Source organism: Cyprinodon variegatus, unplaced genomic scaffold (genome assembly GCF_000732505.1).
Source record: "Cyprinodon variegatus isolate N-32 unplaced genomic scaffold, C_variegatus-1.0 Scaffold224, whole genome shotgun sequence".
NCBI classification, from domain to species: Eukaryota; Metazoa; Chordata; class Actinopteri; order Cyprinodontiformes; family Cyprinodontidae; genus Cyprinodon; species Cyprinodon variegatus.
This window is the reverse complement of record NW_015150677.1, coordinates 732,687-760,294: the sequence shown is the minus strand read 5'-3', so window position 1 is coordinate 760,294 and position 27,608 is coordinate 732,687. Positions and strand designations below refer to the sequence as shown.

Below are 27,608 nucleotides of genomic sequence, written 5' to 3'. Positions count from 1 at the left end.
TGTTTAACATTTGTTCTTGCTTTTGGTTTTCTGAACATTTTATACCCTCTGAGATCATAAGCAGTGTCCTTGATCAAAAACAGACCCTGAATATGTACTGGCAACAAATTATTATTTACTTTGTACGTAAAATGAGCGGTCTTAAAGTCAACCAAATCTTTAAATTTTAATGTTTTTCAATTTCAGGTATAAAAGCAGAAAGCCATTCATTTTTTTTTTTTTAATAAGTCATTAACATTTACATGAAAAAAATACTCTCAGAGATGATAGCAAATGTGTACGTGAACAGATGAAGATCAATTACAATAAAAGAAAAACAAAAAAGTAAGACAACTAAGAGGGGAATTCATCTTAGCAAACATTTAAATCAAACATAGAAATAATAAAAACAAAACGGTGAATGCACTTAAAATAGCAGATGTTTGGAGAAATCAAGGCTCAATTTTTGGGCATATTTTTCATTTTTTATCTTTTTAAGAGAAGAAAAATAGGTTTTAAAGTCATTAATAAACCAATGAAAGGAAGGTTTAGAATTTCTTAATAGAAAGCCATTAATAAGGTTGCGTTATACCAGGATTTATGCTTGGCCCCGCCCTCTGTCTATTCCTATAATCCTATTGGTCAGTCGGAACGTCAGTTCAGGCAGTAGCGACGCACCAGAATGCACGTGCTTCTCTGGTGGAACATCAAGATGGCAGCGTCCGTGTGTCTGTGTTACGAGGTTAGAACCCATTCATGCCCTTCATTGCAGCTCTTATGTCTGAACGCACAGTTTTCTTTGACGGAAAGATTCCCTAACTCTGTGTTACTTTTGTCACCTATATTTATGAGAAAAAGGGTTTATTAAGTTTTAGTAAGTGTCCGTAATTACGGTTAAAAGGCCTTGTTGTCGCATCAGAATCACCGCAGATGTTGACTCTTTACTGAAATGAAGCAGGGTTTAATAGTTCTTAGTGAGAGTGTTTTACCGTATATGAAGGATTATAAAGGAACACAGTTTTAGACCAATGGAACACGCTGTGGAATTTTCACATAATGTGTTTAATTTACCTGTTTTTTGTTTGACACAGACGGATTTCTCCACTGTGGGACAATATAGTCATAATTTCTAGACATGCTGCAATAAAGCAGGAATGGCGGTCCAATTAGACCACTATTGACACTGTTATAACAGAATTAGATTAGGTTTGACATAGTTTTAGTCTTTCCTAAATCTTGGGCTTTTTTGTATGTTAGTTTTTTGAAATTGAAACCTTTTATGTTTAATTGTCGTTTTTCTAGGGAGACTTTTTGTGTCAGACAGACCACAGAAAATCAGGGACAAGCATGTTTTGAAATGTTCTATTTTTTCCACACACAAAAACCCCCACCAATGTTTGAATTAAGGCTGAAACAATCAGATTAATCGTAATTGATTAATTATTGAAATAATTGTCAACTAGTTATTAATTGATTTATTGCCAAATGGAGTTTAGAGACTCTAAAAATGTCCTTTAGCTGAAGGAGCGACCCACTTAGAGCTATAATTATATCAAGATTGGGGAAAATATATCAACATTTTACATTTAAGATAAAAAAAAAAATCTAATCAGTCAAAATGCTCTATCTAGAACTCCTCAAGTGAAAATGTTTTAGTTTCACCTGGTTTTATTTCATAAAAAGTATTTTTTAAGAAATCCTTTTCTATCCTATTAATAATAATAAAAAAAAATCTATAGATTAATTAACTTGCAAAATAATCATTAGTTGCAGTCCTAGATTTATTATGTAACACTAGAAGCCAAACAGCAGTTCTTTTTTAGTTTTATTCATGATTCAAGATAATTTATATACCCAGAAACTTATGGTGATTTTTCTCAGTATGTTGCTACAGTAAAGTTAGACTGGATGAGTGGCATCTACAAAGATCAAGTTTTACTTGCAGTTGAATTTAATGAAATCCAGTCATAATCATTGTAGTTTGATAGTCCACTATATTGCAGTTGTAAAATGCAGCTTGACTGTTATGTTTGGTTGGATATGTCTTGTATCACTCATTGTTCAGTCATTGTAGGTCTTCTGAGGTTCTGGCCTTGAATGTAATGACCCTCAGTGTGAGAAGTCCCAGATCTCTGCTAGAATTTCAGCATTGCTTTCAAGCTTTGTCCTGTAATTAGCTCAATAAATATTCCTATCATCTCTAAGCACCTTCCCTTTTCTGCTGCAGAAGCCTATTTAAATAGCATGACGCTAAATGATATGCAAAGACAACATAAATGGAAAGAAAGCATGTGATGTAAACAATATTTTGAAAAGAAAAATCTTTCTAGTATTATAAATGACATGATAGCTCCTTATAAAGGAAATATCTGAAGGTGTGTTTGTTGTTCCCATAAATGACAGGTCTAACTGACTTTGTTGTTGTTTTTTTACTGCAGCTGATGGGCCGGAAGGCCTTGGCTCTCTGCACCCGTTCTGTAGTTTCTGCTGCATGGAGAGGAGATGCCTACAGGTTACACAGGAGCCCAGCTGCAGCTGTGCAGGTACACACTTGCATCGTCCATTAACCTTCATATGAACCACTGTTAGGCAACATGAATGGAAATAATACAAGTCTGTAATCCTGAGGTAAAAACGCAGCAGGGAGAAAGCCTGGGCTTTGAGCACCGTTATTTGACACGCACTGTTAAGCATCCAGCTGATGCAACACACTCATGAGGTATAAGAAGCATAGGAAAGTGTTTTTCATGGCTCAGGGATTGGTTGTAATTTTCTATGATTTAACTTGGAATAAATCCTGTTAACCTTTCATTCTTGTTTTATAGTCATTTATGATATTTATTAGGGGTGTAAATAATAACCGTTTTGTATTGATACATTGTTCCAACAGCCGACGATCCGATACATGCATTTTCAGTGAATGAGGTTTTCCTAGGCCTAGGGGGAGTACAACTTTGATACTTCTGTGATTTTCTGTTGTTTCTCAAATAAAATGCATAAAGATATTACAGCTTTCTTTAATTTATTTCAAATTTGAAACATTGTCTAGCCTGCAAGGTAAAAAAACAACAACAAACAATTAACCAATTAATCGAATCTTATCTTGGTGTATTCTTGAATATCGAAAATAATCAAATCGTTGGGTCAGGAAATTGATACTGAATCGAATCGCCATGATGGGTATGATATACACCCCTAATATTTATAAGTATGACTTGGAAAAGTGGTTAAATGTAGTGATTGTTTGCAGCAGGAAAAACTGGAAGGAAAGCTTCCTAGGCGTAGCCTGTTTTCTTAGCAGGCTGCATGCGCTACAGTTGGTTTTGCTGCAAAGGAACATGGGCTATGTAACTTAAGATTTCATGGAGCAATATCATGAAATCACCCATATGTTACCCAGGCTAAACTGTCTTCACTAGTTATCATGAATCTAGCTGGGCTGTGCCCTTTTCTCCTTTGAAGGCCCCGTCCACACGAAGTCAAAACGAACACGAAACGCTGATATTTTCCAAAACGTTTGCCGTAAAGACGGAGACGTAAAATAAATGTGAGCGTCCACACGAATGCATGAAAACGCTGCAAAATGTATGCCAGGCCTGTAAGTGGCGCTGTGGTGCCAAAGCAAAAATAAGCGACGAAATGTTGGGCATGCGCACTAATATTTATACATGGTTGCCCTGCGGGTCCATTTTCGTGGTTCAGTCAAATTCAGGTGCTGAACTATGTCGTCGATATTGCTCTGTTCTTCCTGGAGATATTCCAGAAGAAGAAGATTCTGTTGTAAGCCCGACAGCAGGGTGAGTAGCATTAGCAGCAACGGCGCCATTGTTGTTGTGATACTGTGTCGCGCATGCGTGTTTAGAGGCGACGCTATGACGCATGCGTGTAAAAAAAAAAAATGCGGTTAGAGCGTAAAGATGGAAACGCGAAAACGGCGTTTCGAAATCTTCCCACTCTGAAGGCTGAATAAAAAAAAGATCGTTTACAGACCCCCGAAACGCCGGCTTCGTGTGGATGAGAGGCTGGTTTGGTGAAAAATTTGTGCGTTTAGGCCAGGGTTCGTCTTCGTGTTGACGGGGCCTTAGCACTCTACACCGCCATCTCCAAATGGGGTGGCCAACATCTGTTTTGTGTCTTTCCAATTTGAAACACTAGGTGTTCATTTTACTAGAAGTGCCTTTAACCATTTTAGCTCAGTATTTCAGGTTTATGTTATTTTTATTTTACTGCCATCGCTGATTTCATGATTTAGAAGCTTTTAAATAGGTGTTTTTTTGTTTTTTTTAATCCACGTAAGTATGTTTTTCTTATTTTTTACTTATTTAATTAATCTTGTAAAAAACAGTTTTTCCTCTTTCTCTTTTCAGGTCCGGTATTCTTCGGGACGGAAGGGTTTTTTGGGCGAGTTTGTTGACAATCTCCGTCAGGAGTTCAGTAAGAACCAGGAGATGAAGGAAAACATCAAAAAGTTTAGAGAAGAGGCCAAGAAGCTAGAAGAGTCTGATGCCCTGCAGCAGGCCCGCAGGAAATATGTAAGGATGCTACTAACCTTATGGTCTGCCAGTCTACTGTACTACTCCTGACAAAGCTCTTTGTTTTATTAGAAAACTATAGAGGCCGAGACGGTGAAAACATCTGAGGTGTTTAAAAAGACCTTCGGCTCTCTGTCAGAAACCGTCAAAGAGGTGAGGTGTTGAAGAAACCTGAACAGAAAGAAACTTTAATTTCCTAATTCACCTGAAACCAAACTGGATTCATTCTAGTCTTGTAATTCTGTTTCACTGTGTTGGAAGGCTTCCCTCCATTTGATGTATCGTCATTTTGTAAGTTTACTTTTGTTTTTTCTGCCTCATTTTTTGCTCCAGAGTCTTGGGGAGGTGACCCGAACGGATATAGGGAAGAAGATTAAAGAAGGTGTGGAGGAGGCGGCCAGGACAGCCAAGCATTCTGCAGAGTCTGTGTCTAAGGGGGGAGAAAAACTGGGACGGACCAGCGCATTCAGAGCCATCTCACAGGTCAGGAGAAAAGACCTCTCTTAAATCATCCTCTTCAAGCATTCAGCATCGAAAACTGCACCTTTTAACCAGTCAATGATTTTTGTTTTTTTTTAGAAGTTTGAGCTAATTCTGTTACTTTTTCATTCACAGCAGTTACTCACCAAAGTTGTTTATTTAGGAAGAGGATTTCTCCTTGTTTTTTTTTAAAACATTCTCCAGACAGTTTAGCTCGGCTCTTGTTGGTTTCTGAACTGCTGATTTTATCTCTGATCCTGGTCATGCTGATGAAAACTTTCAAAACTAAATAGTTAGATTGTGATTTGAAGCTTAAAAGCTCCTGCCTCCTCTGCAGGGTGTGGAATCTATGAAGAAGGAGATAGACGTTGGAGACGCCGGTCCTTACAGGGCTCCTGCTCAGCTGAGGATGAGAAGTGATTTTTCATTGAGAGGTGGAGATGTTGACAGCAGAGTGTTTGAGGCCAATGAGTAAGTATCTGTTGGAAGGGGTTGCATGCTGGATGCTCATTGCTCTACATTGATGTACATTTCATAACACATTATGCCTTGCTAAAGTGTTCAGACATCTTAATGATTTTTATGTTTCATCTTTTTAACCCATGTAACTGTATCTTAATGGGGTTGAATGAAAGGTTTTTGCAAAAAAAAAAAAAAAATATTAAAAGTGCAGCATGTATTTGTAGTGATTTAGATTTAAACACAAAACTCTAAAAATAATCAGATGAAACCACATGGTTAAGACAAATCTGCTGACTTTACAAACATTATCTGTGTCAACATCTGGTCTTTGTTGAAAGTAACCATTGAAAATGTCCAATTTGCCGATGTTTAAAACCCATAGAAGGAACCTGGCAATAAAAAGAGAGATTATCTGCTTATATGAGACTAAAATTATTATTTTTTATTTATTTTTCTTCATGTAAAATGTCACATGATTTGATATATTGTGTTTATACTGTATATATACGGCATGCCTCTCTAGCTGGGTGAAGGATATTTTGTTAGTATCTAAATAGTGATTACCAGATCCAACTTTTTCATTTCCGATATGATACCGATATTAACCTGATACCATATTAGAACAAGCCATACTGGCTTTTATTACTTATTTTATACTGTAGAATGTTAGAAAAGGCTTGATAAAGGAATATTAATAAAACAGGGAACAAAAGTCGACAACGAAGGGTATAAAAATAACTGGCCTATGTAAAATAAATAACAATAAGTTACAGAAACTTAACAGAAGCAGAGTGTTTCTGTCAGCTTGGAAATATCTAATATTTTAAATGCTGGTCGATATAATCTGATATTAATTTTTTTTTTTTTTTATTAAAAGCTGCATCATTTCCTTCTGCTCCTCCCTGCTTTTGTTGCTCCACCAATGAAATGCATAGAAGTTTCTTTGCTAGCTCATTTTAGCCACTATATATTTAATCTGTCATTTGGTTTGGTTTTGTGATGTAGAGATGCTCTTGGTGTGGTTCTGCATAAGGATTCAAAGTGGTACCAGCAGTGGAAGGACTTCAAGGAGAATAACATGGTCTTTAACCGTAAGTGGCTTCCAGACAGAAAAAACTATGCTGTCTGTCCCTTAATCTGATATCTGGATATGCCTTCTAAACTGAAGACAGTAGGGGGCAGCAGATAGTTTCATAAGTGAATGCAAAATAATTAAAAGAGTGCAGATATAAGATGTTTATTAGACGTTTTTAATGCAGACAAGTACTGCCTTCATTTATTACTAATAAAAACACATTTTCCCTCCGTTAATCAATACTTCTTTTTTTTCTCTGCCTTCAGGATTCTTTGAAATGAAGATGAAGTATGATGAAAGCGACAACGCTCTGATCAGAGCATCCAGAGCCATGACTGACAGAGTTACCGACTTTTTAGGTAATTCTTAATCATCATATCGTGTACTTTACTCTCATCATTGCTTTTATATTCAGACCTATTATTTAAACTTCCAGGCTAATTATTGGTGCTACTGATCGGCTTGGCTTGGTGTTATTTTTTTCAGGTGGACTTTTTTCTAAAACAGAAATGTCAGAAGTGCTGACAGAGATTCTGAAGATAGATCCTAAGTTTGACAAAGACACTTTCCTCAAGCAGTGTGAGAAGGATATCATCCCGAACATCCTGGAGGTAATAAGAAGTGTTTCCTGTTGTTTGCTTTGCCTTTTGCTTGTTTATGCAATCAACTGGTTTTCCTTAGATAGAAAACTTTGAATCAATTTGACTGTATGGTCTGGTGAACTGTAGAGTGCCTTGAGATGATATGTGTTGTGAATTTGCCCTATATAGATAATCTGAATTAAATTGAATTATGCCTGTCACTCGTTGCTGCAAGGACAGCACAGAGAAAAACAGGCTAGTAAATGAGGAGATCACTTAATTTACCAGTGATTTAGACACATTTGCTTTAATGTTGTTCTATAAATGTGTTTTCAGCTGCGTAATTTAGTCCAACCTTAAAGCAAGTGCTAAGGAAAGTAATCACTGATGTCAGGAGGCACAGAGCAGTTAAAGGATCCTGTGCGGTTTGGGTGTATTTTATTTTATTTTTTTTAGATCTTGATCAGAGTGGAGAAGGAAACTGATAAAAGAAACATAAAACATGGAATACCACAAGACTGACATTACCTGGAACCATTTAAACAAAATAAGGATTTGGATTGGGATAATGCAGCACAACAAAACAAAATCCTAAGTTTCCATTTAAAATCATTGCAAAGAGAAATGAAAGAGATTGCATTATTTTTGAGTGATTGGAATCTTTGAATTTGTGGACTATTCGTTTATTTAACTTATTGTAAAACTGGTTTGCTCCAGTAATAACAGTTTTAAAAGCAAAATGGCCTCTTAGGTTGTTTTTAGCTTCCAGTTTAGCACCTGTTAGTCCTTCCTTATACTTCCTTCAGTCCCTTCTGTCTTCTGTCGTTCCGCCTCTTATTTAATTCCTTTATTTCCTGTTACAGCCTGGCTTGTGTAGCGGTAAAGGTGTTAACCTAAGGTGAATAAATATGAGAAAGTTGACCAGACACTACAGTTTAAATGAGAACTATAGAGATGATTTAAAGCAGAAATATTAAAGCACAATTTTGGATCTAAAGGCCCGTGGATTGAATTAGGATCAGTGAATTGAATGAGTAAAAATATTTAAGCTAATTGAAAAGCCTTTAATCAGTTGATTACAAACAATAAACAAGTAAAAGCTTTTTAATAATTTGCATTTATTTATCAAATACATCTAAAACTACAATCAAAGTAGTGTTGATTGCTCTAAAGCAGGGGTCACCAACATGGTGACCGCAGGCACCAAGGGGCCCTCGGGGTCCACATGGGGTGCCAACAGCATCTTCTAAAAACAGAACAACTCACCAGTGGGCAAAGATTGAAATTTTTATTTTATTCTGTTGCCTTTCTTTTTTAATAATTTATAGAGCATTTCATCATTTTAATCCTGCAGAGCATTTAAGCAGTTGTAGATTTCAAACTGACAATATCATAAAATTAGGAGTTAAAAGAAACGAGGTGAACGCTGATCCATCCCTCCTTCCTCCCTCCTTCCTTTCATCCTTCCTTTCACAATTCCTTCAAATCCCCCCTTCCTTCCTCCTTCCTCCATCCCTTCCTCCCTCCTTCCCTCCCTCCTGCCATCCTCCCTCTCTCCTTTCTTTATTCCTTCCCTCCTTTCTTTCTTCTTTCCTTCCCTCCCTCCCAATAAAAATATGTTTATTATGTATGAAGTTAAGATGAACGCTGATCCCTCTCTCCCTCCTTCAATCCCTTCCTTTGTCCCTCCATTCTTTTCATCCTTCCTCCCTCCCTCCTTCCATCCTTTCTCCCTCCTTTCTTCTTTTCTTTCTTCTTTCCCTCCCTCCCAATAAAAAATGTGTTTTTCCTGTATGATGTTAAGGTGAATGCTTATCCCTCCAGTTCATAGGTCAGTATTGGTAGCCCTTATATGACTCAATACCCATGAAGTAGCTCTCAACCTTAAAAAGGTTGCTGACCCGTGCTCTAAAGATTGGAACCGTTTAGATTGTTGACATTAGACTTTCAGGAACCCTTTTAGGGACCTGTGTCTGTTTCAAGGGAAGAAGTGACTGAAATGATGGAGAAGAGATTCAGTAGAAAACACTCAGATCTGCTGGGATTAGAACTAAATAGAAAAACTTGACTGAATACATTTATATTAGCTTTAAAAATCCAGTAGCTTTTGTTTATTTCCATATTTCTTTAGTTAAAATGATATTCAGTACTGATTGCCAGTCTGTGTCCTCTCTGCAGGCTATGGTCCGTGGAGAGCTGGAGGTTTTAAAGGACTGGTGCTATGAAGCTGTGAGTTATCAACCAACCACACGTCACCATAGTAATTTTTTGGCTTAACCACAATAAAATGTAAACAAGGTAACATTGGGAACCAGGATTGTATTTTTGTTGCATATCTTTTTAAATGCACAGTCTTTTTTTAGAAGTAGTAAGCCTGCAGGTGAGCTGAAATGTTGATCTGCCTTCATGTAACGTGTGTGAAGTTTTGTTTCATTCTGTCTGTGTTCCTGTGGTCTTCCTCTCAGACATACAGTCAGCTGGCTCATCCCATCCAGCAGGCCAAAGCCCTCGGGCTTCTCTTTCAGTCCAAAGTTCTTGACATCGATAACATAGATGTAAGTTCTGATCCTGCTTGTTCTCACTCTCATACAGACGCAATTAAGATTTCCCCGCATGAAAATGTAAACGAGCTACTGTAGAAAACTCTAACATTTATAGTCCCCAAAAATTAGAATGTGGATGAAGAGTAGAGGAGAACAGCATCTAATCTACTTTTAGAGGCACTAAATCTTGGTATTATTTTTGTTTATTAGCCATATTCATTAAAATTAAGTCTAGCCCTGAGGTATATTTCTCTGTGTAATGAACCCATAGGTTTATTTTGTTGTGTGAACCAAGTTCTTTATCTACATTCTCATGTTTTTAAAAGTGCACGGCAGTACTGGTGTTTAATATTTGGGCCTCTGTCCAACAGAAGCAGCTTACCTGAAATTGGGTCATCCAAAGGAGAGCAGCTAATTCACAACAGAAGGGCTGAAAAAGAAAATCTGATTTCACAGTTCAGATCTCAACCTGATTAAAATGTTTTGTCAGGACCTTAGGAGATTTTTGCTGAAATAAAGACTGATGAAGTCATGGACAATGTTTTAGGATGTTTATGCTCTTAGGCTCTTTAAGGGGCTTAAGATTCAGTTTTTCTTTTGGTTATAGAAAGGAAAATAAGTATTTGAACACCCTACTATTTTGCAAGTTCTTCCACTTAAAAATCATAGAGGAGCCTTGAATTGTTGTCGTAGTTTCCCGCTGTGTAAGACATAATGTAAAAAAAAAATATCCAGAAATAACAATGTATGATTTTTTAACTGTTTATTTGTATGATACAGCTGCAAATAAGTTTTTGAATAGCTGGGAAAATCACTGTTAATATTTGGTACACTAGCCATTGTTTGCAATTACAGATGTCAAACGTTTCCTCCAGTTTTTCACCAGGTTTGCACACACTGCAGGAGGGATTTTGGCCCACTCCTGCACACAGATCTTCTCTAGATCAGTCAGGTTTCTGGGCTGTCGCTGAGAAACACAGAGTTTGATCTACCTCCAAAGACTCTCTATTTGGTTTAAGTCTGGAGACTGGCTAGACCAGGAGTGTCAAAGTGGCTCCAGAAAGGGCCGTGTAGCTGCAGGTTTTCCTTCCAATCAAGCATTAGCAAACCAGACTCCATCCATCTCATCAAGTGAGTCCAGTCTGCACAGGATGACTTGATGAGATGGATGGAGTCTGGTGTGCTAATGCTTGGTTGGAAAGAAAACCTGCAGCCACACGGCCCTTTCTGGAACCACTTTCACACCTGTAGGCTAGACCATGCCAGTACCTTGATATGCTTCTTCCAGAGCCACTCCTTGGTTATCCTGGTTGTGTGTTTTTGGGTCATTGTCATGTTGGAAGATACAGCCTCGACCCATCTTCAATGCTCTAACTGAGAGAAGGAGGTTGTTCCCCAAAATCTCGCAATACATGGCCCCGGTCATCCTCTCCTTAGTACAGTGCAGTCACCCTGTCCCATGTCCAGAAAAACACCCCAAAGCATGATGCTAACACCTCCAAGCTTCACAGTAGGGATGGTGTTCTTGGGATGGTACTCATCTTCTTCTTCCAAACATGGTTAGTGGAATTATGACCAAAAAGTTCTACTTTGGTCTCTCTGACCACATGACTTTTTTCGATGATTCCTCTGGATCATCCATATGTTCACTAGCAAACTTAAGACGGGCCTTGGCATGTGCTGGCTTAAGCAGGGAAATCTTCCCTGCCATGCATTAGTGCAGTGGTTCCCAAAGATTTTCTTCTGGGCCCCCCTTTGGGTTACAATAAAATTTCCACGACCCCCCCCCCCAAAAAAATAAAAAATAAATAAAAAAAAATCAACTGGGCACACACATCGTTCAACCAGATATAATAAACCTATACACATATTTTGTTTTCAAACTCCACTGAAGTTTATTTCACACTTCAGGTTGCAACAAAACAAACTACACACCATCTTTACAGTGGAACACTTTTGTGTAACTGTATTTTTTTCATAGTTCTATACTGTAGATTAGAAGAGGATTCTTTGTTGTCTGTGTTAAACATATTTCTTTTTTTATTTTATTTGTAACAATATTTAACTGTGCTATCATCTATACATTAAAAAAGCCTCTGTGCAAAATGGAGTGAAAACATTTAACAGCTCCCTGAGAGTTTTTTCTTTGTACTTTAATCCTCCCATCTTTTCAGTGGCTGTAGTGAGCCTGCTTGTTGCTGCAGATCTTCTCAAATCTGGGTTGCAGTGTCACAACTGTCCATTATGCTCAGTCAAGCAAGCGCTGTTTTTTTTTTTTTTTTTTTTTTTTCTTCATTCATCCATACCGTTTCCCGCGCCCCCCCTGCAATGGCATTGCGCCCCCCCCTAGGGGGCGCGCCCCACACTTTGGGAACCACTGCATTAGTGTATTACCATCTGTAACCATGGAAACGGTGGTCCCAGCTCTTTTCAGGTCATTGACCACCTCCTCCCGTGTAGTTCTAGGCTGATTTCTCCCCTTTCTTCGGTTCATTGAGACCCCACATGGTGAGATCTTGCGTGGAGCCCCATTCCGAGGGAGATTGACAGTCATGGTTAGCTTCTTCCATTTTCTAATGATTGCTCCAACACCAAGCTCCTTGGAAATTTCCCCTTAGCCCTTTCCAGCCTTGTGGAGGTGTACAATTTTGTCTCTAGTGTCTTTGGACAGCTCTTCCCTCAACCTTTACTGATTGTATTGGGTGGACAGGTGTCTTTAAGCAGCTAACGATCTTAAACAGGTGCATCTAATTTAGGTTAATAAATGGAGTGGAGGTGGACATTTTGAAGGCAGACTAACAGGTCTTTGAGGGTCAGAATTCTAGCTGACAGACAGGTGTTCAAATACTTATTTGCAGCTGTATCATGCAAATAAATAGTTTTTAAAAAAGTCATACCTTGTGATTTCTGGATTTTTTTTTTGAAGATTATTTCTCCCAATGTGGACATGTTCCTTCAATGACTATTTCAGACCCATCGATGATCACTAAGTGGGATAACTTGCAAAATATCAGGGTGTTCAAATGCCAATTTTCCTCAATGTATGTTGTAGTAAAATCAGTAGTTATTTTCTATTCAAAGATATGCACATGTTTAACGAGGTAATATCATCAGCACAGATGTAACCACAATTGCACAGTTTTAGAGAACAAAATGCAATATGGGAAAAGCAAAGGTGGTTATTTAGTATTTTAATCATTTAAAGCTAAATGAGTTTACATCAGTATTTCCTTCTCTGATCGTCTTTTTGTTTGTTTTTTTGTTTGTCTGTGTTTAGTTAGCGATGGGTAAACTGATGGACCAGGGCCCAGTGCTGATCATTACCTTTCAGGCTCAAGTCGTCATGGTGATCCGAAGCCCGAAAGGAGATATCGTGGAAGGAGATCCGGTTAGTCGGACATTTTTTTAATCACAGTGTGTGTGTATATATTAGGGCTGGGTGATATAGAAAAAAAGCTTATCGATTAAAAAAAAATGCATATTGATCAATTAATTAATTAAAATATTTATTTAACCAACTTTTTTAACCATAACAATTGTTTTAAAGAAAAATAACTTAAGAGACCTGAGTTATGTTATTAAATACTGACAAAGAATAAACTAAAGTGACCAGAAAAGTGACCAAAATAAATATAACAAATAAATAAATAGAATACCTTATTTGGGTGGGAATAGTACACCACCAGCTTGTGGTAATTAAAAGATTTTAGGACTAGGCTAACATGTAAGCTCCACTCAACAAGAACAAAAACCCAAACAAAAATCAACTCACCCTTTAGCCTAGCATTTCTATGGGGTATTTTTTCTCACCCCTATTCTTCTAGAGGTGCTGCTGGAACCTTGTTATGGTTCAGCTTAGTTTCCTGCTTTAACCTGAGTTATTACTTTGAAGTTGATGGCCCCTCAGCATTTTTCTCTCAATTGTTAGAACTGCGTGGGAAACTGCCCAGAACTGAATATATATATATACATATTTTCCCGAAATTCCTGAAGATTCCTCGTAGGAGAGCTGCGCCGAGGCCTACACAGCTCGTACTCCTGCGGGTGTGAGCGGCAGAGATGATAAAAAAAAAAAAAAGTTGGTTGAGTTATCAGACTTCGTTTTCACTGGTTCCCTACACATTTTACAGATGACTGGTTTGTTTTTTGTCCGACTTGCCAAACGAAATACTGCCAAACTGCCGAACTATAAAAACCCTTCTTTGGAACAATTTCCTCCTCCTCTCCTTGCTGCACATCTTCATGTGCTCTGTGTTGTGGTTTGAGAGGGCAGCGCTTTGTGACGGCGTGCCTGGGTCCGCGATTGCGATTAGTTGGGAGGAAGTAGTGACTAGCATAAACCTATATGCTAGGCTACAATGAGAAGGAAGAAAAACTGTGTTTCTTTATCGAACTGTTATTGACTCTCTTTATTTCTATTGCGCCACACATCTATCGATCGGTATATATTGTTATTGAATTATAGACAAACACAAATATATATATATATATATATATATATATATAAAGGTTTGTATTTCTCTGTGGCATAGATTTTTTTTTTTCTGCCCTCTATAGGAGAAAGTGATGAGGATGATGTATGTTTGGGCCCTGTGTCGTGACCAGGATGAGCTGAACCCTAACGCAGCATGGAGGCTGCTGGACATCTCCGCCTCCAGCACAGAGCAAATCCTCTGAGAGGAGTCAAAGGCGATGCTGGTGAACGGGCTCCTCCACTGTACAGACTGAACGAGGGCAGAGGTCACAAACATGGGGATGGAAGCAGCTCTGGAGCAGAGTAAAACCCTTCCCCTGTGCACGTGTACATACCTCATACTTCGGACATATTCGCTATAATCTGGATTCTGACATGAGATGTAGTCTCGCCTGCTGTTCTTCGTTCTTCATGCTCGGAGTGACAGAGCTATGAAAAAAGCACTTGACCTTTCCTGTTAGAAAGGATAAAGTCAGTAGAAATCCTGGAACCCTTCATTCTGTGGTGCACTTCATCCATACTGACCTTATGGCAACATTCAGAAAGATCCTCTCACAGATGGAGAAGATGAAACTACACGTTTGTATATCTGTTGAACATTTCAGAACTTTTTTTTTTTATTACTTTCTCATGTTGGCAGGGGGTTAACAGCTTCAGCTTTGAATTAATGGCTGCAGCGTAAATGCAGATGGGGATTTTTGAACATACTGTAAGTTTGGAGATGTTCTTCTCATGATTATTCCTGTGAAGAACTAGTTTCCTTTCTAGCAGAGAGTACAGATGCATTTTTTTTTTTTTTGTAAAGCTTTGACCTGCTTTTTCTGGATTCACCTTAAGATCTCCAATCAGGGTCTGATGACTTGGTGTATCTCTGCCTGACACAGATTACAGAAAAACATCTCTTCTATTTAAACAGAAGACCAACTGTTCCCACATTAATGTTTTGATGGACCTCAAATGTTTTCATTTTAATATTTTGTTTTTTTCCATTGTAAATTTTATGATTCCAATAAAGTCAAAGAGGAAAGGGATTGTAACGTCCAAAGATATCGTAATCCATGTCTTACCTTTGTTTGTTTTTTTAAGTTTAGCTGTTTGTTTTACTTCACAAACAAAAGGATGAAGCAAGATGACCAATTAGATATAAAAACATTCCAGGTAACGATGTATTTATTTAAAACCTCTTCTGCTCTGGGATAAGAACTTTACTGATTTAGCCCTAGATGAATAACGGTGAATAACACCCATTGTTTTCAGGTCGCAGCGCAGTGTCTCGGTTCTGAATCCATGTGTTGATCAATAAGCTTATGACCTGTAGGGAAATGAGATTTGCATTGTTTCGTTATGGAAACGCAGTAGTGGATTCTTTTTTTTGCAGATCATTCACCTGTTTGTCTTACAGAACAGCTCTGTTTACATTTCTGAATGTGGCTTTTAATTGTTTAATAGTGAAGATGTAAACAGAGGAAATGTGTTGTTGTGAAGAATGAATCAGTTGTGTTTTATATGTAGGGCAGGTAAAAAAAAACTTATCCAACATGATATGAACACAGCACAGTTTATTGGTAAATACTCAGCATCCCATAGCATGATGCTTACTACTCCTTACATGAATGTTGGAATATTCTGCAGGTCATGCTCAGCTCCTCTTCTTCTTTAAACAGGATGAATAAAGTTTATGCTAAACAGCCAAAACTGATTGAGATGTTCACTTGTACATGTAACTTATTCTCTCTGTATATATCTAATCCTGTTTGAATAAAACACTTTTTGTCCTGCCCTCGTCAAACTAATTTGTGTGTCGATGCTTTACCCCCTTAAACCAATACTTTCTAAATAATCTCCCGATCTTTCCAGATGGAGATTTTTACCTTTTGTCTTTATACGATAACAAACCACACAGCAGATTAACAGCTGTCTGTGGATAATGGTAGGTCTTCTGGGTTCCGGTCTTTTCAGCTAGATTTGCTTAAATCACAGAAAAATGTTTGACAATAGAGGAAGATTTAAATGAAATTACATATATTGTTAATTAGTTTTTCTGTCCAGGTGATCAGCTCAGAAATTGACTTATAGCTGAGTTAGTCAGAAATATTCATACGTTTTTACATTTTTAACCAATAAGTCAGCATGTTGAATAAAGTGCACTAATATAATTAGCTTTGTCAAAGCTTCCTCCTAGTCAGCAGCTCAAAATGCATTGTGTGTTCCTGCTCTCAGGAGCACAAATTATACTCTGGATATCCCATGTCTGTCTTTAGTTTTCTCATTTCAGTCCTGTTGATGGATGTTGTGGGACGCGGCTATCGATGCCGGCTGATATACTCATTGATCAGTGTGTGTGGGACTAATAGATTAGGCTTTAAATAATGCACACACACAGAGTCAATATGTATGTGGTTGTTAATCTTGGAGCAGTCTTGTGATAAATGATTAGTGAGGTCCTTGTGCTAACTAAATATACTAGTCAGCTCCTGAAACTAACTGAAACTAAAGATTGTACTGAGATAATGTAGCTCTATAAACAAAGTTTCTGCATTTTACTGTGTTTAAATAGTGGTTGTTTCTCTTGTTTTTGTGCAAATCAAGTTTACTGCAACAGAAGGCTGTGTACCCTTCACACTGGCTTTAAATATAGTAGTAGGGACCAGAGAGGGTGTTGGGGGAAGGATTCATGCCCTGACCCTACTGTTTATTTAATAACACAACCATACGCATAATCAAGTAGCGCTTTAGCCTTCATGAGTTATACGTGCTGTGTGCCTGATAAAGATTTGTAAAAAGTCTTTAAATGATTTATTTGCTGCAGCAGCATAATCCCACGCTGACATTTTTAGAAACATGGAACCTTTTTGTATTTTATTTAGTTAAATAGATAAAAAAGTTGGATTTTTAGAAAATCTCTTCTGTCACCTTTACCAATGTTTAAAAAAAACCAAAGCAATCTTTAACTTTACCATCATATTGAATCTCACTAAGTTTTAGATAACTTTTTTTATACTGTTGTAGATGTGATTGTTGACATCTCATACATGTTAATATTGATTCCTGTTTGGATGATGGACTCCAAACTATTCTGAAATGTCCGTAATATAGTTTTTATGGAAGTGATCACACTTATTGATGGTTTTTTTATGAACATCATTTCTGCTTTTTCTTCTAACTGCTGTGCTACACTAGGTTTCTTTAACAATAACTTTGACATTTATTGAAGCTTTGCTTTTGCTTTGTTTCCATATAGGAATGGTTGCATATCTTCAATGCAAAATTTAAAATTTAGCTAGTGATGTTTCTTTTTTTTTTTTTACTTTTTGCATCTGATAGTGAAACAGTATTTACATGTTTCTGAGAGAAAAAAAAAAAGAAATAGGCCCTTAATATACATATGTATAGTGGATAAAAAAAAATATATCATCCACAACATATTTCATCAGGCATCTACAGCAAAGTCCGAACTATCAGCCTTAGGCACTTGTTGATAAACTTGAACGCATTTAAGGACATTATGACTATCAGTTGTTACTTCTTTTTTTTTTAAGTCTTTGCACAAAAAGCTTTTACTATTTAGACTGGAATTATAGGTTTCACATTTGAATGGAAAATGTAGCATAGCTGTTGTGGAACAGGGATACACTGCAGTAGCAGTCTGTTTTGGAAACAAGCTAAAAATTGCATAACTGTGACATTGATAATGAGGAAAACAAATTTCATAACTGTGGGTCTGAGACTTATCAGCTCTGACCGCAGCGGTTGGCCGCAGGAGGACAGCTCTGTGGGACTGGATGATGAACCAGTTCAGTGTAACAATTCACTCACTTTTAATTAAACCAACAGGGAGATCCCATGCAGCCACAGGCAGGGGAGCACTGGATGTGAACGGACGGCGGTCTGTCCGGGTGTTTGTACAATATGAGCTATGGCAACTAATTACCTCTCCCAGTAAGTATCTGGAGTAAAGCCACAGGTAGAGTCTGGTGGCTCAGCTTGTTTTGTTCCACATCTTAATCACATAATATCTCACAGCTCAGCAAAATGTGTGACATAACTGACATAAATCCATCTTATAAAACCTGACCTACTGTAACATTTTGACCGTATATAATGTGATATTAACGTTTATCTGAAATCTGACTTAGTTTAAGATGGAACTGAAAAAGTAGAAAAAAACCTCAGAGCACTTTCCCCCCTCAGGATATAAATAGTATTGTAAAAAAAAAAAAAAAAAAAAAACTTTTTATAGTTTTTTTAATCATATTTAAATGTTTTAAATCAATGCATAATATTTTGCATTCGTCAAAGATATCCCAAGTAATTTAAAAAGCAACATTCAAAGCCCTTTTTTTTCATTTTGCTTTTTATCATTTTCACCGAGCTTAGGTCATAACTTTACTGTGATTTAAATTTTTTGGGTTTATCAAATATAATATTTGGTTTTACAAAAAGCAAACAGACTACACTATACTATGTCAAGGACTAAATTGGGATATGTAGTACTCATGTACTTGGAGCTTAATATTTCTGAATATTCCTTATATCAGATTTTTTATTTTCGTTTGGTAAATATGTTTTTGTCTTGTGCCTTTAAAATGATATTTTTCTAATTTTGTGCTTTATATAGATCAATTGAACTGAATCTAAGTTGACTAATGCCAGACTTGCTTCATGCCTGGCTCAAAATTTACTAAGCTAGAAGGTGGGAATGACTTTATGAATTATGCCGGCTATAAAGAGAGACAGCACACAGAATCTTGTTTCATAACTGGTAATGTTGCCTTTTTAAGCTTTTTTAGTTAAATTAGCAAAAAACGACTTAAGCTCTAAATGGTAAAGCATGTGTATGTTTTCTAGAATTTCCTTGTTTTTTTATAAAATAACTTGTGGCTGAGTTTAGCTTACATATTTACTATTTGATCACCTCATCCTCAATACATTTAGTACATTTTTTTTCCACCTAGAAAATCTCACAATGACTCATGATGTTAAATCTTCTTCAATTACTATGTTTTTAAGTATGTCTTTTAAATATCATTGTTTTGCCAGGCATGTAAAATGATAAAAACAGACATAAGGTCTGAATTCTGGTATTAAACCTAATTAAAGAAGAAGGATCTTAGAGCAGGAAAAAACACAAACTGTCCTTCCACAAAGAACAACACAGTTCAGTGACAAACTGGGAGGGAGGAGTAGAGAGGAGGATCCTATCGAGGGTGAGGACATTAAATCCCCTGTGGGAGCAGAGGAGGCGCGTGAAGTTCAGACCTGAGGCTCCACCTGCAGAGGAGGACTCCCAGAGCTGTCCGTGGTGCTGAAACATCAGCTGCTGCTGGAGAATCGACGGTAAGCTCAAACCCTGGAGACACACCTCGATGGTGACTGACTTTTCTTAAGGTGAAGTGCTGTTAACATTCCTGATAACTGTGAACATTTTCCCCTGTTATCTAAATTGTTGTTTAACCTCTTATGGTTATTGATTTAGTAACAGTTGACAGAGCAATTTTTACCCATCTAACCTGACCTGTAATCCCCTTTTATGTTAACTTCTAAGAAGAGAAACAGATTGACTAATCTGCATTCTGCTTGGATATTTCAGAGCTTCCTATAGTGCAAACTAACTTTTATTTTCATTATTATAACATCTAATGTGTATCATTCCTCAGCTCTTCTGCTCTTAACCATTTACATTTTTACAATATTACTGCAAAAAGACAGAAAAATTGCTATTTGAATTGGGGGTTGAATCTGTTTTCAGATTTAACTTAAAAATATATATCTCTTTAAAAAGACCTTGACATTTTTAAAGCTGCTGTCAAATAATCCACAGGAGAAGATAACAGGGACAGGTATTACTCGCCGTGGAAGGCCATATGTCACTGAGCATGCTTTGGTGTCAGAAGACATTGGCTTGGCTAAGGGATTTTTCTAAGTGATTTTAGAGTTTTTATTTCTAAACTATAATAATCTTACTCATAAAAGCAGATAATTGTTTTTGTTTTTTTTTTCCGGGGGGGTGAAAAATGTTGTTGTTGTTTTGACTCTTAACAGCTCATTAAGTTGATGAAAGACCTGCTAAAAACTGATGACCTTTTTTGTCTGTATTTGCTGCACAGAAAGTCAATTATCTTTAATGCATTGCTTGACATAATTTCAAATTGGTTTTTAAAATGATGAAATCATTAACAAACATGCAAAGAAGAACCTTAAAGTTTACCAAAAAAAGTCCTAAATTCCAAACTGCAGCTCAATCACCTTTCAGTCATGTGACAAAGCAGAGCAGCATTATATGTATTGCAACCTGTGAATTATCTGAGAAGCCCTTTGCCCATCAGTGTGCTGGTTAGAATATGAATTCTGTCAAGTTCTCTGGCAGGAGATGAAAATCAGCCAAACTCTTACATCCTTAAGAAAAGCAAGATTATGCAGCTCTTAGAGAGAAATGTGCTGCCAGTGCAGACTCTTTGTTGTTGAACCTTTCCCAATAGCAGCCTCATTCTTATGCATTCCCCACACTTTGGTGTATACTTTCTGCATTGTGTTCTGCAGGAGTACTGCTATATAGAGACTCTAGCTCTTTTGGAGGCATGTGCTAACTGATCCTGAGTTAAAAACCTTTTTTTTGTGGGTTCAAGACCCCTATTACAGGTACACTTGGCCCCTCTGTGGCTTCCAGAGAGCAGGGGAGCTGTAATGTGCCTTTGGGAGGATCTGAGGGGGTGGTCAGAGGGGAGACAAAGCCTCCTGGAATAGAAAATGCTGACTTGGTAAAAATGTCTACTACAGGAAATGTATTTTCCTTCCAGGTCTCATTAAAGAGACCACAGAGAATTCCCCAAGGATTTTTTTCTTTAACGTATCTCCTCAATCATCAAAGCTGGGTTTGCTTATAGTATCCCATGCTGTAATCAGGACAGACAACATGGTTTGTGTCACATATTTTCTGGAAGAAAAGGAATCCGTTTTATAATGGAATCGATTTTAGAACAACTGATTTTTGTCCAGGAACCATTTACTGGCCCTGAACCACCACATCTATGTTCTGCAGCTGTGTTTGCTCCACAATCACTGATGCTTCTTCTATTTCTTTTCTCTTTGTCTCTCTTAGGTTTCCAAATTAGTGACTTCTCAGAGATGTTCTTACCCACTCAGGATGAAAAACTCATTTTAAAAAAAGCGTTTCAGGAATTCAACAACTCAGAGAAGAATAAATGAAACACTTTGCTAATTAAATACAACTATAGACATTGAAAGCTCTGATTTATTTGAGGAGTGATTCTGAAATCTCAAAATGTGTTTTTAGAGATTTTCTCCAACAGTTGTTTCTTGCAGTAATTTGGAGTATTGATATTAAGCTCCTGTCTGAGTAATTATTTGCAGGGGAAGCGATATAAAGAATCACCTGATACCAGCCAATTAGACATGATTAAACCTCGCTGAGCGTGCCTTGGCTTGCTTCTCAGTTTACCTGAGGGCTTATTAATCTGCACCAGTGATCCGTGCCCTGCTTTTTGTACGTGCCCTCTGGCTTAAGGGAAACACCACACTCCAGTATAATCACCTGCTGCCAGATTTAACACTGTGACGTCAGAAATCAAACTCAGGGACAAAGATGAGTAAACGCAACAATGCTAGTCCTCTCTGTGTCTGACTGTCAAACATAAAGTTAAACAATAAGATATTTTTTAAACACCCACTCAGGATGAGCGACGTACCCTATTGGGTTGTGGACTATGATTTCTCCTCTCCTGCTCCACCTGGGTTCTCCAGAGGGTCGACGGTGATGCAGCCCCCACCAGGCCACCCTGAACAAGGCTCAGCACTCTGCTTCGTAGGCCTCCTGGTTCTGCTGCTGCTTTTCCTGGTGGTACGCTGTGTCCGAATCTTGCTGGATCCTTACAGTAGCATGCCTTCATCAACATGGACAGATCACAAGGCACTGGACAGAGGACAGTTTGAGTATGCAATGGTGTAAAGTAAAAGGGTGACCTTAAAACAGAGGAAAGAAGAGTCTGCAAGAGGAATTTCAACCAACTTCATGTTTTGTGTTTCTGAAAATGAAAGAGAAGTCAGTGTTAGCACGAAACTTATAATTGGTTGGCATTTAAGCAAGTTTCCATTGTCCATGTTTGTATGTGCCTTGCAAAGGCATTAATTACCCCTGAGCACTTTTTGTTCCTTGTTTTCAATTGAAACTTTGAATAGATTGGAACATGGGACATAACCCGTAAAAATGCTTTGGTTAAAGCTACTCCTTTGTAGCTTTAGGTGTATATTTGGTGTTTTCTTTCAGGATCGACTTATACGTATTTAGAATCATCCAGAAAGCTTAATATTGGTCCTATGGGACCAAACAACCTTCTTCCATGTATTAGTTTACCAACTCATTATCTTGTGAAGTCAACTTTATTAGAGAAATGTGATTAAATTGACACTTGTCTTGTATTTAACAGGGAAAAATGTAAAAAAAAAATAAAATAAAATAACCAATCCTCTCTATTCCTCCCCTTCACAAAGATGCAGCATTTTGTGTAAATCTATCCCACAATGTAAAAAAAAGGTGGTATGAAGACTTTTGCAAGACTCTGTAACATTATAAAAGCAGAAAATGCAGAAACAACAGAAGCAGTAAGTATTTGTGTCCTCATTGCTTCAGCGACAAACAGAAGCAGAGGGAAAATGATCTGTATCGCTACATTATATGGTGACTGTACTTTTTCATGTCCTTTTGTAATTCTATAATGCTTTTACAAATCCCAGGGCTGAATCATAAATAGATATCCTGATTGAATAAGAGTGAAGCTAAATTAGTTTAGGCTAGACATGGAAGATATTGAGACCCAACTAATAAAGTCTGTTATGCCTACTCTGGAGGCCTAAAATTCAGGCACTCTTTGCTGTTGTAAAATATAGAAGTTTTGTTTTTATTTCAAGGCTGTTAGAACATCTTGTCTCAAATTAGTATATATTTTAAATGGGAATCCTGGTGGTTTTTGCTTGGCCTGTGTGGCACCTCTCATTTCCTGAGGGAAAATAATTTTAGAAACTTTGATTGGAGGGTCTCCAATTAACTGTTTTGTTTTTCTTTTTACAGTTTAATTAATTTTGATTTCATAAGATTAAAAAATCCATATACAAGCTTAACATTTACTGGATCATACTTTGTTGGAGGGTTTTGCCTTCTATAAGAGGCTTATAAGGCTCAGTGTGCAGGGTCACAGTGCTGACTGATAACCAGCTGCATAGGTTATGATTATGAAATACATGTACGCTACTACCCTCCCCCTAATCGGTTTTACCTCCATCCATTGCACCAACCAAATCTATCCAGCAGTGCCTTTGGATTGGGGATTTTCTTTATACTAATAATGTCTGCTCCTTTTTTTTTCCTGTTTCATATATAATCAGTGAACTTATGGCAAAATCATGATGATGATTAGAAGAAAGCTTGAAAATGTACTTGTCCGTTGTGTTTTTACTACTTTTATGCTGTTGTAAAATATATAATATTGATATGATTAAAAGTGTCTCCATTTTTGTTGTCAGTCTTTATACCTTTTGCTGATTTATTTCTAGATCTAGTGAATATACTAATGCATGCATGGCTGCTAGTTATACAAACATGATATGATGCATATAATGGGAAACAGGAGAATACAAAAAACAAAAGAGTGAACAACAAACCGTGAATCTGTGTAGAGATGAAGCCATCAGAGCAGGTTCTTCTACTATTCCCACTATGGCCACTCCAAAGAGCATATACTACAGGGAGACAGTTTGTTTTTAGATATTTTCTAGATTAATCTCAAATGTTCCACACATAAGGCCTAAATTGTCCTACTTTGATTTACAGTGACCTCTTCTGGATACTTTAAAAATAATAATCAGCAGAGAAGTTTACTCCCCAGTTGTGCACATCTAAGTCCCTCTGAGAAGATTCAGACAGGATGAGAATCTTTTTTTATTTTAAAAGAATCTGACTATTGACTTGCAAAAAATGATAAAGAGTAGAGAGACAGAGACAGCAGGCTCCACAATCTGGTTAGCAGTCAGACCTGATTACTCTAAAAATCACAACTTTTTAGATTTAGAGATAATATTTACACATGATATTTGTGCTATATGTGCACATCTGCACTACTTAATGACTGCTTTAATTTAGAGCAAAAATTTGAATGTTTTGATGAGCAGTTTGATGACTTGTGCCGATCAGCAGACATTTTACTTACTAAAATCAGATATTTTCCTATTGTTCTCATTAGCGCTGCAACTAATCATTTGCTAATTGATTAATCTGTTGATTATTTTTTAAATTAATCAATTTATAAGGGGATATAAGGTTTCTTAAAGAATAGTTTTGGATAGAGCATATTAACAGACAAAAAGCATTTTTATCTTAAATGCTAAATATTTCTATTTTTAATTTTTATTTTGGAATACTTACTGCTCTGTCACCTAAAGGCACATTTTAGAGCCTTCATACTCCACTAAATGACTAATAGATTACTAAATTAGTTGACGGTTATTTCAATAATCGATTAATCACAATTAATTGTTTCAGCCCAAGCTCTTAAATGAAGGGATGGGAGGGAGACGTTGACTTTGGTATGTCACATGAAACTATGACTAAGTATTTCAAAGTTCCTTCAAAGTTAATACTGTAGAAACCACAGCTCATGTAGAAAAAATAACAAATGCTTTGGTTGGTTTCCATTTAACTTTTGGGAGATAGTAATATAGAAGGATATGAAAGCAAACCTTTTTGGATATATAATCTAGTGATGTGAATATTTGTGGGGAAGACTGCAGCCTGATATGGGATCAATGTCAGTGTTGGATTCACCATCAGATGGTGCTGTTTGTGCCAAAAAAGACAACAACAAAAAGACACAGAAACCTGTAGTTTCTATTCCACTAGGGATATTATGAGTTTGAAGATCTTGATGCATCAAGCTTACATTTTCAAAATGTGCATATCTATGATGTAAATGTTCAATTAAAAGCCCTTACCTTAATTCATATTTCAAATAGTTTTGAGTTGAAACATTTACAATGATTGACCTGAGCATTAAGTACATGAGGACATGAGAAATTAATAACCATCTTTTCAATCTGAACTGCCAATAAAACTATAATGCTAAACACTTTCCTTTTACCCTTATGCCTCTAACAGTCACGCTCCTCTTGATAATAATAATAATTTACAGGCTGTTTCTTACCATGAAAATGAAACATATTAAAATGATTACAAGTCATTACATATTTAGAACAAAGACTACAGTCAGACTTTGTTATGGGGACTGAAGCGGCTCTTTTTTTGGTTCAGTTTGTCAAATGGCTGGAACCCCAGCTCCTCATTAGTCTGCTCCTGAACAAGACCCACTTTTCTTCACTGGTTTCTGATGAGTTATTTCCCTGACAAAGAAACAAAAAAAGGGTGTCCAGTTCCCTTATGCACACAAACAATAAGCAATCAGCCAAGATAAAAAAAAAAAAAAAGAGGAAATGATGACCTTAGTCTAGCTGACCGCCAGGCTGATATGAAGGCCGTATTTCCATATGTCTGAAACCTGATCCCTGAGCAGTGAAGTATCTCTGAGTTTGTCGCTTCAGGGAAAAAAAGACATCTAAAGCAGACAGAGCCATCTATTTGAATAGATCTCCCCTTACAACAGCGCTGACAAACAGAAAGAGAAGTTCAGTTCACACCCAGAAACATGCAAATCATGCTTCTGTTTTTCAGTGCAGGTAGGAGAACACCCTACCTTCCTAGTTCACACAGGGCTGAAAGAGAGCATCTGTGCTGTGTTTTTATTTTTAGAAAAAGCAAAGGTGTATTTCCCTATACTTTGCATGGCAGAAAATAGATCCTCGTGAACTTACAGATATCGACCAACAGCTAAAATTTGAAAGGTTGCAGAACAAATCCATATTTTAGTCCATGTCTAAATCAAATCATGAAAGAGTGACAGGATCTGAAAAATCAATGCTCACTTTTGCCCCAATGGAGCCAAATCTCAGACTCTTGATGTGCAAAGCTGGTGGAAGAATAGCCCCAAGGAATTTTTAACAAACTTCACTGAGACTGACTGGTTATAAAACACGCCCCACTTTTTAGTGTATTCCTCTACCATTGTCTCTCTTTCTTCCAACTGTGCATCACTACAGTATGCATTAGTTACTCATTTAAAATCTCAATGAAATACATTAATGTTCGAGCTAATTAAAGGACTAGTCTCTGAGCTGCTAGAAAAGCAGATGTCTGTGAACACCTTATATTTAGTAGAGTTGTTTTATTCTAAAACTAATTTGGTATATTTGTTTTCTTTGGTCCCATCTTCATTTATTTGCATATGTTAAAGATCAAACCCAAAACTGTAACATCCACTGAACAGTTATGCTTTACAATAAGTAATTTAGTACACAGAACCAGGCCTCAGAAAGCTGTTCATCCAACTTTTAGTTGATTTAAAAGTTTTTTAAAGAATTGTAAGACAATAAATCAGGGAAAACCAACATTTAGATCAAACTAGATAAACTGGCCAATATTGGATTGGATTTATTAATTATAATTTATACCAATTTTTTTTGGCGATATTTACAATCTAACCCTAATTTATGTTTTACCAGCTGTAATATTGTAGAACTATTAAGTATAACCAAAACCACACATTTTTTTTTTAAATCTGTTAAATGTTTGTGAAGACCTTTAAATAACAGTATATCTGTATTATCAATGTTGTTGATGAAATGTTAGCCCATGTGACCAGAACATCCTCTTCCACATGTTTAGAATGTGAGTTGTGGTAAAGAGCAAGCAGCACATGATGGTTTTCTCTTCATAAAGGCCAGATTTGCAGATTGCACAACTAATAGTTGATCTGTCAAAGGCCTCTACTGAGCTCTGCAGCTCCTCCACAGTTGACATCATTACTGCTGTCCTTGCTCCTCCCATCAGCTCAGATAACCAGGCATGTCTTTGCATCTTTACACTCTTTTAAGATTTTGATTATGTGTGAACAGTGTCCTGTCTGGTGTGCTGCTCGGTCTTCATGAAGGTGTTTGTTCTTTAACAAACATCTGAGGCCTTCAAAGATCAGGTATTTTTATTTTTATTTTTATTATCTTATGTGATTTAAACACCACTGGGCTGTTTTCTAAGACAAGGGCTTGGTTGCATCGGATTTCATTTAGGGGCATCAGAAATAAATGCACAAGACGTGTTTCAAATTGTATCAAAAAAAATATATATATAAAAATTCCATTCATATTTAATTTAAGCACAATTTTTTTTCTAAAATAAACCCACTAACACCTAATTTGGGGAGCCAAAATATAGCGGTGGTTATAACAAAATAGAAAAATGGTGTGTTAAAATACTACTTTAACTATATTACTCTGGTTTGACTCTAAAGATTAGAGGTGTAGCCAGAACCTTTTTATAATAGTGGCCAGGCAGCAAGCAATGTACACAGCACAACTTCCATATTA

The 27,608-nt window shown here is 37.0% G+C and overlaps 2 protein-coding genes across 3 annotated transcripts in view; both read left to right on the top strand.

Annotated features, from left to right (window-relative positions):
* The first annotated feature begins 639 nt into the window (after positions 1-639).
* On the top strand, positions 640-15,214 carry LOC107088591 (mitochondrial import inner membrane translocase subunit TIM44-like). The gene is made up of 13 exons (XM_015380871.1): positions 640-721; positions 2,418-2,522; positions 4,347-4,511; positions 4,584-4,664; positions 4,845-4,994; positions 5,329-5,462; positions 6,459-6,544; positions 6,795-6,887; positions 7,015-7,139; positions 9,288-9,338; positions 9,575-9,664; positions 12,930-13,040; positions 14,210-15,214. Exons 1-13 carry the CDS (start codon positions 662-664, stop codon positions 14,327-14,329), a joined length of 1,371 nt encoding a protein of 456 aa, XP_015236357.1. The 5' UTR covers positions 640-661; the 3' UTR covers positions 14,330-15,214.
* An 11,925-nt stretch (positions 15,215-27,139) lies between these two features.
* The window catches only part of LOC107088596 (ceramide synthase 2-like), a 12,346-nt gene continuing 11,877 nt past the window's right edge, over positions 27,140-27,608 (top strand). For both annotated transcript variants that reach the window (XM_015380878.1, XM_015380879.1), the window contains exon 1: positions 27,140-27,217. The gene's annotated coding sequence lies outside the window, so the exon portion shown is untranslated. The remainder of the gene's footprint in view (positions 27,218-27,608) is intronic.

Excerpts from the sequence above, each read along its gene's own strand:
- LOC107088591 (XM_015380871.1), top strand. The coding sequence starts at position 662 with ATGCACGTGCTTCTCTGGTGGAACATCAAGATGGCAGCGTCCGTGTGT. Across the intron at positions 4,512-4,583 it reads AGCAGGCCCGCAGGAAATAT|AAAACTATAGAGGCCGAGAC; the intron begins GTAAGGATGCTA and ends TTGTTTTATTAG. Across the intron at positions 7,140-9,287 it reads TCATCCCGAACATCCTGGAG|GCTATGGTCCGTGGAGAGCT; the intron begins GTAATAAGAAGT and ends TCCTCTCTGCAG.